The 17,727-nt window shown below is 36.4% G+C and overlaps 1 protein-coding gene across 1 annotated transcript in view; it reads left to right on the top strand.

The window, feature by feature from the left end:
* LOC101899367 (uncharacterized) overlaps window positions 1-17,727 on the top strand; it is a 134,004-nt gene that overhangs the window by 59,713 nt on the left and 56,564 nt on the right. Inside the window, exon 6 of the mRNA XM_059129829.1 lies at window positions 5,722-5,808. Coding sequence (XP_058985812.1) covers window positions 5,722-5,808 — 87 coding nt within the window. The remainder of the gene's footprint in view (window positions 1-5,721; window positions 5,809-17,727) is intronic.

The raw sequence follows: 17,727 nt of genomic DNA, 5'->3' as shown, positions 1-17,727 counted from the left end.
AATTTTATAAAGATCGGTTCAGATTTGGATGGAGGTCCCATATATATCTTCAACCGATTTCGGGTTAATTGTGCACGAAATGACCAATATCTGTGAAAAAGTCCTGAAATTTGGCATATCCGGCCAAATTCAGTCTAGAAGCAAGTACATAATAAAGCTCGGAAATACCTTTGCCAAATTGTACTTGTAATAAATTATTTTGTTACGGGAGCTCTACTAAATATGCGTAGTGTTGTTGGGTATCATATAGTCGGCCCCGGCCGACTTTTGTCTTTTCCTTAATGGCTTTTTACTTTGCTACTTACCTCAGATCTTAAAATAGAAGGTCTTCTATTTTTATTTTCGTTTAAAAATTTCTAAAATTTTCTACTTAGAAAAAAGATTCTGGTGTAAAATATGTAATGGTACCTCTATGCCTTAAATAGCTAGTCTTAGATATAGGCATATGACCTTATGTGTGTGTCTCTATGTACGCCCTTTGAAATCATGATGAAGTTCACAGATCTGACCGCTTTTCTTTGTTTTAAACTATCAAAGGGGGATAGGTATAAAAATGTCAATTAGTGTCGAAAATTGAAAGTCAATTGTGGTTTAGGGTTGAATTGAATAATATCTAATATCTTAGTTTGTAATGCTCTGTGGCTTAATAAATATTCTTATGTTTTATTAAATTCAATAAACAATAACATAAACCACAATTCACATGCTTCAATAATATTAAAATTTGTGTTTTTTTTTTGTTTTCAATAAAGTAAAAAAATACAAAAAGTACATGTATTTTTTTAAAAACATACACAATAAATCCATGTTCTTAGAATTGCAGCAATCTGGCTGTAAAGCTTTTTAATGCTAACATAAGTAAAAGTTTTCCATATATTAAATTGTTTCTCGCACACATGCATACATATGCACGCACACACACATAGATATGTGTGTGCAAATATAGCTGCATTTATTTATCCTTGTATAAGTTGATGTTCATCGTTGTATACAATCTCAATATTGAATACGTGAAAACTTGTGTTTTTTTTTATTTTCTAACGAATGGAGGTGTGGGGGGGGGTGGGGGTTTGAAAACTTTCTTCTTTTTTGTCTATGTCTTCTTTGTCATGGAAATAATATTGAACTGAGGGAGGGAGAGAAAAGTTAACTTTTTCTGAAGAGAACGAATAAAAACGCATTGCAAACCAGTAAAGTGCTTAAAACTTTGTTCGAATTACAATATTTTTCTTTTGACTGCTCGGATGTGGCGGTCATCGAAGAAGTAGTTATGGTGATGTGGGTTCTCTTTTTTTTACAAAAGCTAAGCTCTCAGATTGCTTGGGGATTAGGTAAGGTAATATTTCGTTTTTTTTAGGATGGCCTAAAAATCTATGGCAATTGATTAGTATTAAAAGTCACACACAGCAAAGACATAAATTGGTAAAGACTAGACAAAATACATTCTGAGCAAATGGTTTGTGGCTATATTTTCTTAAATAACAGCTCATGACAGAAGCTCGTGAGCTGAACATATCGCAATATTCCATTGGGCAAATATTGAAAAATGAGTTCAGGGTTAAGCCATTGAAATTCCAAAAAGTGCAAGAACGTACACCTCAACAGGGTTGAGTTGGCCACCAGAACTCAAGCGCCGGCCATAGTGATGGTGTGGGCCGCCATAATAGCCGATGGTCACTCTCCGTTCGTATTAATCGACCGTGGCATCAGATTATATGCCGAATATTATGGCGAAAATGTTTTGGAGGGTGTATGAAAGCCTTGGGCACGCAAACATTGCACATTCCAACAAGACTCGGCACCATCGCACTCAGCAAGCGCCACCCAAGAATGGTTACAAAATGAGATTCCTCGCTTAATTTCCAGCGCACAGTGGCCACCAAAATCTCCGGATACCAATCCGTTGGACTATTGTGTCCGGAGTATTTTGGAAAGCAAGGTTGGCACTAAAAAATACCAAAGTGTCGATCACCTCAAGCTTGCACTTCGCCGGGAATGGGCCAAAATACCGCAGAGCAACATTCGGGCAGCGTGTGACGGTTTCATTGACCGCTTGGAGGCCATAAATTGTACCAAAGGTGACCAATTCGAACAAATCTAAACTTATTCTGAAATTTGGTGCTATTTCCGACATTTTTTGCTTTCATTCAATAAAATTTAAAAAAGTGTCAAAATTGTTGCGTTTGACTTTGTTGCAGTTTTTTTTATGTCACCCTGTATATGTATTAAGCATTTTTATTCTAAATCAGTCTAAAATTTTAAGTCGATTTATCGGTATCTGTGTTTGCTCACAAGTGGGCTAGTCTTCTTCCCGAGGTAGGCTATTAACATTTTTGCAATATTTTATTGACCGTTTATGGCACCTCCGTTTATGGCCCCTCCGTTTATGGCCCCTCCGTTTATGGCCCCTCCTACTAACGGCCGATGCTGTCGTGAGCCGCATGAATGCTGACAGGTTCTTTGATAACATACCTCTATAGCATCTTGCAAGACTTCACTTGAGATCTGAGAGATGTAGGTTTGACAGTAATGTTTAATTCTTTATCTGAGAGGGGCGGGTCGTCCCCTAACCTAAGGAACACTCTTCTGGCTGAGCCTCAGGGTTTTGTTTGCCCCAAGGAGAGCGCACAACTGTTTATTTTTTGGTTGTATACTTTAAAATACTATGTCACGCCTCATCTTTATTGGGTCGTCCCCTCCCGCATTTAAAATCAAGTGCGCTTCTTTCGAAACAATGTGGTTTTCTGATTTTGTTTTTTTTTTATTATCGTTCTCCATACATCATCGAAATGGTAAACGTTGCGAGGTCCACAATGGCAAAACCTCCCAATCATATTAATAACTAAGCCTGCAACTCGCTGAGGCGCATAGGTATCCGCGAGGCAAACGTTAGAATAGTTAGACACTGATGAAATAATTCGTATTTCCCTATCTATCCCTTCTTCCAATACCAAACTTAGCTCAGAAATACAGCTCAGAAATATCTTTGCCAAATTTTATCGAGATCGGTTCAGATTTGGATATAGTCCCCATATATATCTTTATCTGATTTCAAATTAATTTCGCACCAAATGGGCGAATATATACATAATACAAGTCCGAATTTAAGAGATACAAATGCTTCGGCATATTTATTCCTTTGAATTTTAAATTATAATTATAATCATAGCGTGTATGATTGAATTCTCCCATAAAAACTTTTAATTATTAAGTGGAGCTCAACTAAATTAGCAAAGTGGTGTAGGTTATCATAAAATCGGCCCCGCCCGACTTTAGGACTTTCTTTACTGTTTTTTTTAAATTTTATTGATTGAAAGCAAAAATGTCGGAAATAGCATCAAATTTTAGAATCAGTTTAGATTTGTTCGAATTGGTCAACTTTGTCACGAATTATGACCTTTAAACGGCCAATGAAACCGTCACACGCTGCCCGAATGTTGCTCTGCAGTAATTTGGTCCATTCCCGGCGAAGCGCTTGCTTGAGGTGACCGACACTCCACTACGGATTAGTGTCCGGAGATTTTGGTGGCCATTGTGCGCTGGAAATGAAGCCAGGAACCTTATTTTATAAAGTGGCGCGTGCTGAGTGCGCTGGTGCTGAGTCCTGTTGGAATGTCCAAGGTCTGCGACCAAAATGTTTGACTGCCCAAGGCTTTAATACACCCTCCAGAATATTCGGCATTAATTCTGATGCCACGGTCGATTAATACGAGTGGAGAGCGACCATCGGCTGTTATGGCGGCCCACAGCATCGCCATGGTCGGCGCTTGTGTTCTAGTGGCCAACCGAAGTGCACATTTTCAGCTGACCTCTTTGGCAAGTAAACACGATCATTTTGTTTGTTTACAAACTGCTGGACGACGAATGTTTTCTCATCGGAGAAAACCAAATTCGGCAGTTCACCACTTTCGTCCAAGCGAAGCAACTCTTTAGCTGTTTTGAGTTTATTTTCTTTCTGTTGCAGTGTTAGTTCTTGCACTTTTTGGAATTTCAATGGCTTTACCCCGAGCTCATTTTTAATTTTTGCGGAATGGAATATTACAATATGTTCAGCTCACGAGCCATTTTCGGCCTTTGCGACGCGGTTTTCGATCAAGTCTTACTAATTTTTCGAACCAATTCTACTGGTGTTGTTGGTGTTGTTCTTCCTTCCACTTACTTGACGTCGGGCTACGCTAACAGTATCACGGTAACGAGCGAGCTATTTTCGGCCTCTGTGACGCGGTTTTCGATCAAGTCGCTTCTTTACTTTTCGAACCATTTCTGCTGATGTTGCTGTTTTCTTCCGTCCACTTCCTTGACGTCGGGCTACGCTACCAGTATCACGGAACGAGCGACGAGACACAAATTTATTCACATTTAAATGCTGGAGTGATCTAACGATAGCCACTTGTGGTTTTCCAGCCAAATATAAAGAAATCACACTATCACGCTTGAATTCCATCACGAATAACATTTTTTCTGGAAAATTTTCACCAAAATGCTTTTGTACGCTTGTAAAAAATATATTGAGCTGTCATTGGAATAATTTTAACAGCTGTCGGACGAGTGGCTTAGAAATGACACCAGTTTAAGTTGGTTGCAGTTTTTTCATCTCACCCTGTAGTCTACGATCATATTTTACAAGGCATAGTAGAAGAATGCATACCCAAATCATATCCATTGAGATACACATCCTTTATGTCAACCTTAAACAGCTTTACCCAATTTTTAATTGAATTATCAAATCACCTCATATATTGTCCAATTAAATTTAACACATATTTTCAACATTTTTATTTTCCAAAAAAAAAAAAAAAAAAAAAAAAAAAAAAAAAAAAAAAAAATTAGGTTAGGTTCATGTTTTTCCCCAAAGGAAATAATATGTAAACAATAAACATATGCATATACTTGTATATGTGTGTGTGTGTTGAAAATAAATTAAAATAATAACCTTAGACAAAAACAAAACTTGTTGAACATAATCCAAACAATGCCATAGGAAATATTTTTATTATAAATAACAAATGTGTTTTTAAACAAAACTTTGATTAATAAAAATGTCAATTTATTTTGTTTTTCTCTCTTTTCTCCACTTTTTTTCACTCAACGACACCCACAATGTGGTAAACAAATAATTACAACGTCATCATCATCATCGTCGTGCAAAACATCCAAAACAAATACTAAAAAAATTCAACTTCGACAACTTTTGCATATCCTGTTCTGCATTGATGCTTTGGATGCAAAAAATGAAAATGAAAATAAAAACAAAACAAAAAAATAATAATATCATCGAACTTCAAAAACCAAAACTGACAAAAACAAAAAAACAAAAAAACAAAACCAACCAACTCGCTACCCGAATCAATGGAAATGGATTATTTGTATTCCACTGACATATGGATTACAAAATGCTGAACGAAAAACATGAATGAAACCACGACCAACAACAACAACAATAATAAAAAATAATAATAACAATAAAAACAACAATGACGGAAAACATGACTTACAATAATAATGCCAATGAAAATAACACCATTGTCTCCAAACACCACCACCACCACCACCACCACCGAAACCATCATCCACACACCGACTACAATAATGCGGGAACGACCACCCACATTCCCCGTCACATTTTCCAAACCATAAACGCACTCAACTTAATAACAATGACTGAAACAACAAAAAACACCATTATGTGTTTTTTCCATACACGGGGTGCTGGCACAGGAGTGGAAACATATAACTGTGTTAAAATCGACTACTTTTCCAAGGAAGGCTATCAGCCGGATCCGCATGATTCTGCCTCAGCTATTCCATGTAAGTATGCCAAATGTATAAACACTAACATACAACAAAAGAAAGACATTAGTACCACAGTGCTGCCGAATAATAATTGTGAAAATATTCTGGAACAAAATATAAAATTTTTAGGAAGTGCTCGGCACTTTGTTAGCAAAAGTTTTCCAATCGCTCAATAGTACTTTTAGTGTTTTGAAGTAGGGATTTCGATTTTAACTCAAGAGCGAGGCTCGTGTAGAATATCAAAACCAAGCTGCGAATGCTTAGTGTTATACCTTTTAGAATTTTCGCTCTCTTTGAAGCAAGTGTTACCCTCAGAAAAAACTTTAAATGTCTGTTGATTGTTTCCAATTTATTATACCCTACAACACTATGCGTTGGGGGTATTATAAGTTGATTGGGCCAAAAATTATGTGACACCTCGAAATATTGTTTTCCCACATAGGAAAGTATATATGGATCTTCCTATCTCGCCGAGCTGAGTCGATCTAGCTATGTATGTCCGTCCGTCCGTCTGTCCATCTGTCCATGTTAATTTGTAATCAAGCTACAGGTCACAATTTTGAACCGATCCTCACGAAATTGAAATTTGAGGTGGGGTTATGGTCGGAATAGAACCCTATTGTTTTTGGTGATGATCGCATGATATTTAGGGGTTGAAATGGACCAAAAACAGACAAATTTCCTGATTTTGCAGTTGCTCTATATGTCACAATTATGAACCAATCGACGCGAAAATTTACATGGAGTTAGAGTTTAGGAGTGGGCAGAAACCTACCAATTTGGTCGGCCATCGGACAATAATTAGCGGGTAAAATAGACCCTAAATTTCTGTAAGAAAATAGGAAAATTTCCACTAAAATAGGAAAATTTTCAAGCCCAGCCAAATCACAAATTCATTAAAAGATCACTTCTGACCATTACAGTGATGCTAATAGCCAAGAAATCGGATATATAGCAAAATAGATACAATATATATGTAAAAGAATTGATCTTATTTATTCTGCTTATAAATCAAGAACCGCTGAGCCGATTTTCACAATTCCCATCAATTCGGAATGGTCTTTTGCCAGAAAAGCAGAAAATCTAAAAAATCGGAAAAATATACCAATAAAAAAGTGAATATTTTTTGTTCCATTTTTTTTTTCAATTCTTGTCATATTTTTTATCGCATGCGATTTTTTCAATTTGAGTAAAAATTTTGAATTGTAAATTTTCTAAATGTTTACACCCTTCAACACTTCGTTTTGAGGGTATTATATGCATGTCGCAATTATCGTCCGATCCTCACGAAATTTGGCATGGGGGTAGGGTTGGGGTTCAGAATTTAAGCCTATTGTTCTTAAGATGTACATTTAGAGGTGCAAATGGACTAAAAAATTTTAATTTTTTCTAATTTTGTAGTCGCTCTATAGGCCATAATTGAAACTAATCGTCATGGAATTTCTCATCGGAAGAGAGTTAAGGACAGGAAAGAAGTCTAGCATTTTGGATGACCATTGGATTACATTTAGCTGCAAAATGGACCACAACTTTTGCCAAATTCTTCGGGCCAAAAAAAAACTAAGGGTAACCTTTGGGCGGGCCTCTTTGATATTATTTAAAAAACGAAATCTTCCAAAATGGATAAATGGATATAAGGGGACTTCGAACATATTGTAGTGTTGTAGGGTATCACATGGTCGGTCCCGCGCTACTATAGCCTTTGCTTACTTGTTTTTTTAAGTACTTTATGTAGCTTTTAAGTACGAATTTACGGTTTTTAAAACTCTAGCTTAATACAATGCTCAATAATTGAATTTCAAAAGAGGATTCATAAATCACTCAAATTTTCCAAATCTTAACTTTTAAAGGTCGCTTAATAAACACAGCAGAACTTTTTTGTGCGTTCAGCCATATGGCTAAAGAGGTTACATGACATTTAATAAGACCAAAGCGGACAAAATCCGTTTAAAAACAATTGGAGTCGAACTAGAGGGTTCCGGACATGTCTGTCTGTCTGGTGCGCACGATAACTCTCGAAGGGAGTATCCGATTTGATCCAAATTTGGTACATCGTCATATTATTATCAAACTTAGATCGAGTTCGGAGATGCGCAATATCGGTCCACTCCTTCTAGTGCCTCCTCCACAAAAGATCGACATTTTCAAAAAATATATTTTCTGCACAGAAAAAGGAAACGATAATCCAACTTTGCAAATCCTAATATTTGCATCAGTGCTAGGTCAGGTGCGAAAATGGACAATATCGCTCCACTCCATCAGAGGGTCCAAATTTTGAATAATTACAACTCTTATAAAATGTGATGTCAGAATCCGATTGTCTTCAAACTTCACAAATCCTAATAATTTTATTAACCCCAGATCTGGTGTTAAGATGAAATACATCGGTAACTCCTTCTGGTACCTTCCCCACAACAGGTCGAAATTTTCAAGAAAAAAATATTTTCTGCACAGAAAGAGAAGCAATAATCCGATTTTGCTCCAACTTTGTAAATCATAATATTTGCATCAGTGCTAAGTCAGGTGCGAAAATGGACAATATCGGTTAACTCCATAAGGTACCTACACCACAAATGATCAAAATTTTGAATAATTAAAACTCTCATAAAATGTGATGTAAGAGTCCGAGTCTTCAAATTTCACACATCCCAAAATTTATATGAACCCAAGGTCTGGTGTTAAGTTGGAATATATCCGTCCGAATGTATCCGTGATTATAAAATCCGAAATAAGCATCAGGTTCTCTTTCCTCTCCCACAAAGGCTCAACATTTTGAATATCTATGAAGCTCATAAAAAGCGAAATTAACCTCCGATTCCTTTCCAGACTTGGTACATGTCAATATTTCTATCAACACAAGTTCTGTTATAAAGATGGTAGAGATCGGGTCGTTCTGTTACCTGCCTCTCATAAGGTTCTATATTTCGAAAACACTCAAAGAAAACGAAATAAGCATGCAACTCTCTTCATATGTTACACATACAAACATTTTTGCTAATACAAGATCTGATGTGAAGATGATATATATCTCCGAACCACTTCTGTATTATTAAGGGAATACTCCGTTCGACTATATCTGGTACCTCACGCACATATCAACATTTTCTAAAAAATATCACATATCTCGCAGTAACCAATATAGTCCAAACCTGGCACGTCGAAATATTTATATCATGTTTATTAAGGTTCGATACGAAATGGACAATCTTGATCTATTCCTTCGGAATCTACTCCATAGAGGGTCGAACATTTGAATAATCATAACAGAAGTCAAAATATATTTAAATAATCGAACATTGGCGAAGGGTATACATCTGTCGGCAAAACCGACTGATATTTTCTAACTTAATAATAAAATCAACACTTAACAAGTAAGCAAAGGCTACAGTCGTGCGGGGCCGACTATGTTAAACCCTACAACACTACACATGTCCCCTTATGTCCAAATCCATATTGGAAGATTTCTCTTTTGAAATTAGGATTTTGACTAGAGACATTTGCCCAACATTTATGCACTCCGTCGGGCTGTTAGTTGTTGTAGTCCATTTTACAGCTAAATATAATCCAATGGTCATCCAAAATGCTAGAATTCTTCCCTGTCCTTAACTCTCTTCACAGGCGTGTCGATTGCCGTCAATTGTGTGAACGGAAAAAACATTTCTGTTTTTGGTTAATTTGAACCCCTTAATATTTTGCAATCATCTCCAAAAGCAAGAAGCCCCTCTGTATCTCCAAATTTAGACTCATCTATATGATTTGCTTGTCTACGATATTTGGCTATATTCGTCAACGAAATCAGCATAAAAAGCCAGAAGTTCGGCTTTTGTGTATTTCAGATATCGCCTGTAAATAATGCTGGTATTTTTTCACACAAAATGAGTGGTACATTGTACCCGCTGTCCTGAACTCTTTGTCCTTTGGTTTCTATTTGTGACCTTTATAACGGCTGTAAAATCAGGAAAATTTTTAGTTGTTGGTCCATTTCAACTCCTAATATATTGCGGACATCTTTGAAAACAGTAGGCATAGCCCTTCTGAGCCCAACCCTACTCTTGTGAAAATGTTTAGTGAGGATCGGACGATATTTGCAATACCTATATAATATCCCCAACCTGTGTTGTAAGGTGAAAAAATATTATAAGTCAAATTGAAAAAATCGCAAAAAAAATAAAAAAAAAATGTCACAAAATACTACAAAATCTATAAAAACTTCATTATTGGCATATTTTTCTTCGATTTTTTTAGATTTTATACTTTTATGTCAAGAGGACATTCTGAATTGACAAAATTTGTCAAAATCGGTCCAGCCATTCTTGAGATAGAAACATTCTAACTAACATCCCCTTCTTTTGTATATATGTACACATTGTATATATTTCGCTATATATAACCGATATATTTACTATCGACATCTACATAACGATCAGAATTGACCTGTTCGTCTATTTTTGCTTTCGCCGGGATTAAAAATATTCGCGGTTTAATGGAAAATTTGACTTTGACTATCAAAATTGGAAGGCTTCTGCCCAGCCCTAAGTTCTAGCTCCATGCTAACTTCCGCTTCGATTGGTCCATAATTACGACATGTAGAGCAACTGCAAAATCAGGAAATTTTTCAGTTTTTGGTCCATTTCAACCCCTAAATATTATGCGATCATCTCCAAAAGCAATAGGGTTCTATTCTGATCATAACCCTACCTCCATTTTCAATTTCGTGAGGATCGGACTATAATTGCGACCTGTAAAGTGATTACAAATTAACATGGACAGACGGACGGACATACATAGCTAGATCGACTCAGCTTGGCGAGATAGGAAGATCCATATATACTTTCCTATGTGGGAAATCAATATTTCTAGGTGCTACAAAATTTTTGGCCCAATCAAACTTATAATACCCCCAACACATAGTGTTGTAGGGTATAATCAACATTTTGAAGTTTGAAATTTCTTATAAAATTGAAAATTCTTATAACTTAGAAACACTGTGAAACTTGTAAACAACCTGTCAGACAGACAGACACACACACTCACTTGTACAGAGATGGATACAAGTAAATCTAAGTTTATGTTAGAATGTATTGCAGTACACTCATGTTCACATTCCTTTTCCTGTTCAAGTATCCAATGAACCGGATACGGACCGAGAGATGAATATGTGTACATTACACACACACACATACACAGAGAGAAAAAAAATATATGTTGTATGGGAGCATGCACTCACACATAGAGGATCAACTGAAAAAAGGCAAAACGAAACGAAACGAAATGAAAAGGAATACGAACAAAAAGTAACAAACTTGAACGTGTACATTTATATGTCATGTTGTTTTTTTCTTTCTTCGTCGCACTGGCAAGTGAAGTTCCATTTGGTATGCGCAGCAAATGGCTTTTAAAACAAAAGTGAAGGCAACAGTCAATGGTTTGACTGCTGTTTGCTGTTGGAACAAAGAATTGTATTTTTGACAGCTTAATGCGAGTTACACATGTACATGCGTCGGTACGTATGTACGAACGTTCGTATGTGGTAAATATTGTGGTAGCTAGCGCGGATATATCTTATTTCTTACCCATCACGTGTTTCAGGTGGTTCAGCGTTTTCAACTTTTTTGAAATACCCGCAGCCATCAATGCTGTGACAAATTTTCAATTAGGTGGGTGGGTAAACATAATTGAAAAAATGACATTTAGCATTTACGTGTTACGAAATGAAACGGAGTACAAAGACAAAGGGGTGTTAGGGGAACGTTAAAGTATTGACAGTGTGAAGATTTAATTTTGGGGGATAATATTGTTTAATATTTATTATCATTATACCCTACAACACTATGTGTTGGGGGTATTATAAGTTTGATTGGGCCAAAAATTATGTAACACCTCGATATATTGATTTCCCACATAGGAAAGTACATATGGATCTTCCTATCTCGCCGAGCTGAGTCGATCTAGCTATGTATGTCCGTCCGTCCGTCTGTCCATGTTATTTTGTAATAACTCTACAGTTCGCAATTGTAGTCCGATCCTCACGAAATTGAAAATGGAGGTGGGGTTATGATCAGAATAGAACCCTATTTCTTTTGGAGATGATCGCATAATATTTAGGGGTCGAAATGTACCAAAAACGGAAAACTTTCATGATTTTGCAGTTGCTCTACAGGTCGCAATTTTGGACCAATCGAAGCGGAAGTTAGTATGGAGCTAGAGCTTAGGGGTGGCTAGAAGAATTTTGATAGTCATCGGGTAATATTTAGTGGGTGAAATAGACCATAACATTTCAGTTAAATAAAAGTCAAATTTTCCATTAAACCGCGAATATTTTTAATCCCGACGAAATCACAAACAGACGAACATGTCAATGCTGACCGTTACGTAGATGCCGATAGTTAATATATCGGATATATATTGCGAAATATATACAATGTGTATATACTTAGGAGGAGATGTTGGCTAGAATGCTTATATCTCAAGAATGGCTGGACCGATTTTGAAATTTTGTAAATTCAGAATGCCCTCTGGCATAATAGTATAAAATCTAAAAAAATCGCATAAAAAGATATCAATAATGATGTTAATATAAATTTTGTAGTATTTTGTGACATTTTTTATTTTATTTACACTTTTTATCGCATACAATTTTTTAATTTGACTCATAATATTGAAGTGTACATTTTGCAATATTTTTTGACCTTACAACACTGGTTTGGGCTATTATATACAGATTGCAATTATCGTCCGATTATCACGAAAATTTTCACAAGGATGGGGTAAGGCTTAGAAGGGCTAGGCCTATTGTTTTCAAAGATGCCCGCAATATATTTAGGAGTTGAAATGGACCAATAACTAAAAATGTTCCTGATTTTGCATACGTTATAAAGGTCACAAATGGAGACCAAAGGACACGAAATCTCGCTAGAAGTTAGACTTTAGGATAGCGGGTAGAATAGACCACTACTTTTGTGTGAAAAATACCAACATTACTTACAGGCGATATCCGCAATACACAAAACCGAACTTCTGGCTTTTTTATGCTGATTTCGTTTACGAATATAGCCAAATATTGTAGACAAGCAAATCATATAGATGAGTCTAAATTTGGAGATACAGAGGGGCCTCTTGCTTTTGGAGATGATCGAAAAATATTTAGGGGTTCAAATGAACCAAAAACAGAAAAAAATTCCTGATTACACAATTGAAGCCAATCGACACGCCTGAGAAGAGAGTTAAGGACAGGGATGGTAAATGGACCACTAACAGTATGACGGAGTGCTTAAATGTCCCTAGTCAATGTCTTGTGACATAATTCCAAAAGCGAAATCTTCCAAAATCGATCCGGATATAAGGAGGCTTCTAACATAGGTAGTGTAGTGTTGTACAAATTACAAATTACAAATCATAATATATTAAATAAATAAAACCAGAAAGAAAGTCTACAAATCGGACGTGACCGACTTTATGATACCTTACACCACTTTGCATATTAAGTAGAGCTTCACATAACAAATAAAAGGTTTTACGGGGAATTTGTTTAATAATTTAAAATAACATATGAGAGGAATATCCTCCTCTGAATCGATTTCTACTGAATTTGCCGAGGCATTTGTGACTTTAAAATTCGGGCTTGTATTACCAATTTGGTGCACAATTAACTTTAAATCGGATTATGATATATATATGGGAGCTATATTCAAACCTGAACCGATCTCGATAAAATTTGGCCAAGGTATTTCTGAGCTGTAGGATTGCATATTACGGCTGTGGAGAACACATATAACAAATCGGATGAACTTTATATATGGGAGCTATCTGAACCGATTTTCTAGACTCAATTTTGTCGCAAGTGCCAAACTCCATCCCATTTGTGCTAATATTACACGTTTGGTGCACAATCGGACGAAGATGTATATGGGAGCTATACCGCAAATATTGTTGTTACAGAGTGCATATTACGGCTGCAGAGGACAAAAAATAACAAATCGCTAACACTATGTGTTGGGGTTATTATAAGTTTGATTGGGCCATAAATTATGTAACACCTCGAATTACTTCTTTCCCACATAGGAAAGTATATATGGATCTGCCTATCACACCGAGCTAAGTCGATCTAGCTATGTATGTCCGTCCGTCTGTCTATGTTAATATGTAATCACTCTACAGGTCGCAATTATGGCCCGATCTTCACGAAATCAAAATGGCGGTGGGGCTAGGGCCAGAATAGAAGCCCAAAAACAAAAAAAATTCCTGATCACGCAATTTACCCCAATCTACACGCCTGAGAAGAGAGTTAAGGACAGCGAAGAGTTCTAGCATTTTAGATGACCATTGGATTATATTTAGCAGTAAAATCGACCACAACAACTAAAAGCACGATGGAGTGCTTAAATATTGGGAAAATGCCCCTGGTCAAAATGCTAAGGGTAATATCTGGGCAGTGTGCCGTGACCTAATTTTAAAAGCGAAATTTTTCCAAATTGTATTTGCACATAGGGGAACTTCTAACATATTGTAGAGTTGTAGGGTACCACAAGATCGGCCAGGAACGACTATAGCCTTTGCCTAGATACATATGGGAGATATATCTAAATTTTGATCAGTTACCGCCAATTTCAATACGGTTCGTTCTTGGATCAAAAAAAGGTTTGTCATCTGGATCTGAAATGCGATCTGTACTTTGTTTACAAAATACATGGGCAGACGGACGGACTCAGAATGTGATTCTATGCAGATCATCAAAAGGAACTATTGGTCTATTTCGTTTCGTTTCACCTGGTAAAAAAAAATCCACAAAGACATAATACTCTGACAACCTTGTGGTATAGAGTATAAAAATTCCCAAATTCTTGTTATTGTAAAATATTCTACAAAACTCCATAATTTTTGCTGTTTTTTTAATCGAAGAATTTTCCAAGCAAGACCTTAAAAAATAAAAAATTTCATCAGCTGAAATCTAACAAATTTAAAAACTTAGTTTTAATCCAATTTTAAATCAATTAAAGGGCGAGATAAAAAAACTGCAACAAAGTCAAATGCCATAATTTTTACATTATTTTTTTTTAATTTTATTGAATGGAAAACTGTCGGAAATAGCATCAAATTTTAAACTAAGTTTATATTTGTTCGAATTGGTCACCTTTGGTACGAATTACGACCTTCAAACGGCCAATGAAACTGTCACACGCTGCCCTAATGTTGCTCTGCGGTATTTTAGCCCATTCCCGGCGAAGCGCAAGCTTGAGGTGATCGACACTTTGGTATTTTTAGGGCTAAACTTACTTTCCAGAAGGGACCTCATTTTGTAACCATTCTTGGGTGGCGCGTGCTGAGTGCGATTGTACTGAGTTCTATTGGAATGTTCAATGTCTGCGGCCAAAATGTTTGCGTGCCGAAGTCTTTATTACCCCCTCCAGAATATTTTCGCGATAATATTCGGCATTTATTCTGATGCCACGGTCGATTAATACGGGCGGAGAGCGATCATCGGCTGTTATGGCGGCCCACATCATCACCATGGCCAGCGCTTGAGTTCTGGTGGCCAACCAATGGTGCACATTTTCTGATGACCTCTTTGGTTACTTGCCAAAACACGATCATTTTGTTTGTTTACAAACTGCTGGTCAAAGAATGTTTTCTCATCGGAGACAAAAAAAATTATAGACTTTTAAAGCTGGAATGCTCTAACGAGAGCCACTTGTGGTTTTCCAGCCAAATATAAAAAAATAACACTATCACGCTTGAATTCCAATACGAATAACTTTTTTTCTGGAAAATTCTCACCAAAATGCTTTTGTACGCTTGTAAACAATATAATGAGCTGTCACTGGAACAAATTTAACAGCTGTCGGACGAGTGGCTTAGGATTGACAGCAGTCGGAAGTTGATTGCAGTTTCTTCATCTCACCCTGTATAGGGGCTATACCAGTGCAAAATACCCTTGGAGGTGAATAGAGATAGCAACCGACACCTTCATATACCAAAAACTATTAAATGTCAATAGCAAAGCTTTAACTTTAATAGTTCGGCTTCTATCTCGTTTTCAACAAACGGATACGGCTAGATGGACATTGATATCTACGCTACTTATAACCACTCACACTCATACAATTCCATTGTATGGTGGAGTGTATTAATATTGGGTTTAGATATATTTTAGTTAGAATTTAATAAAAATAAATAAAACCAGTAAAGAAAGTCTTAAAGTCGGGCGAGGCCGACTTTATGATACCCTACACCAATTTGCTAATTTAGTATAGCTCCACATAACAATTAAAACTTTTTATGGGAGAATTCAATCATACACGCTATGATTATAATTATAATTTAAAGTTCAAAAGACTAAATATGCCGAAGCATTTGTATCTTTTAAATTCGGAATTTGGTGCACAATTAATTTGAAATCGGATAAAGATATATATGGAAGCTATAGCTATATCTGAACCGATCTTCACCAAATTTGACATACTAGCTTCTAGACTCAATTCGGTCGTAAGTGCCAAATTCCATCCCATTTGCACAAACATTAGACGTTTGGTGCACAATAAAAGGTAAATCGGACGAAGTTATATATGGGAGCTATATCCAAATCTGAACCGATCTCGATAAAATTTAGCAAATGTATTTCTGAGCTGTATTTGATATATTTGCCCAAATATTGTTGTTACAGAGTGCATATTACGGCGGCGGTGGACAAAAATAACAAATCGGATGAACAATATATATGGGAGCTATAGCTATATCTGAACCGATTTCGATCAAATTTGGCATACATATTTTCAAGCCGAATTTGGTTGTATGTGCAAAATTCCATACAATTCGGGCTGACATTACACGTTTGGTGCACAATAAAAGGCAAATCGGACGAAGATATATATGGGAGCTATATCTAAATTCCTACCGATTATTTCCAATTTCAATAGGGTTCGTCCTTGGGACAAACAAATGATCTGTGCAAAATTTCATTTGGATCGGGCAATAAATGCGACCTGTACTTTGTTTACAAAAATACATGGACAGACGGACAGACGGACGGACGGACATGTATAAATCGACTCAGAATGTGATTCTATGCAGATCATCAAAAGGAACTATGGGTCTATCTCGTTTCCTTCTGCCTGTTACAAACAAATGCACAAAGACATAATACCCTGACCACCTTGTGGTGTAGGGTATAAAAAGTATCGGTCGGTTTTGCCGACAGATGAATACCCTCAGCCCTCTTCACCCTCTATGGAGTGGGTTTTGAAAGAATGGGTCAATATTGTTCATTTCGTATCGGACCTGAATAAATATGATATAAATATTATTAAAGCAGATGGATAAATCAATTGTAAAGAATCGCTGAGTTGTTTCGCAATTTATGACAGATGAAAATATTGAAAATTGTGTCCCTTTGTGGGTGAGGTACCAGCAGGTGTTCGCAGATATATAGCATCTTCACAACAGATCTGGTGTTAGCAAAAATGCCTGTATGTGTGAAATTTGAAGAGTGTTGGATCCTTATTTCGCTTTCTTTGAGCGTTATGTTTTTCAAAATTAGATTATTGCTCCCTTTCTGTGCAGAAAATATATATTTTTAAAGTTTCAACCATTTGTGGGGGAGGTACCAGAAGAAGGGGACCGATATACTCCATCTTTACAAAAGGCCTTGGGCTAATATAATGATTGGGATGTGTGAAATTTAAAGTCAATCGGACACTAACATCACGTTTTATGAGAGTTGTAATTATTCAAAATTTTGACCATTTGTGGGGGAGGTACTTGAAGGAGTGAACCAATGTTGTCCATTTTCGTACCAGATCTAGCACTGATGCAAATATTACGATTTGCAAAGTTGGAGCAAAATCGGATCATCGTTTCTCTTTTTGTGCAAAAAATATGTATTTTTTTGAAAATTTCGACCATTTGTGAGGGAGGTACCAGAAGGAGTGGACGGATATT

The sequence above is a fragment of the Musca domestica genome, unplaced genomic scaffold, assembly GCF_030504385.1.
Source record: "Musca domestica strain aabys unplaced genomic scaffold, Musca_domestica.polishedcontigs.V.1.1 69, whole genome shotgun sequence".
In the NCBI taxonomy this organism is placed as follows: Eukaryota; Metazoa; Arthropoda; class Insecta; order Diptera; family Muscidae; genus Musca; species Musca domestica.
This window is presented reverse-complemented; position numbering and strand designations above follow the sequence as displayed.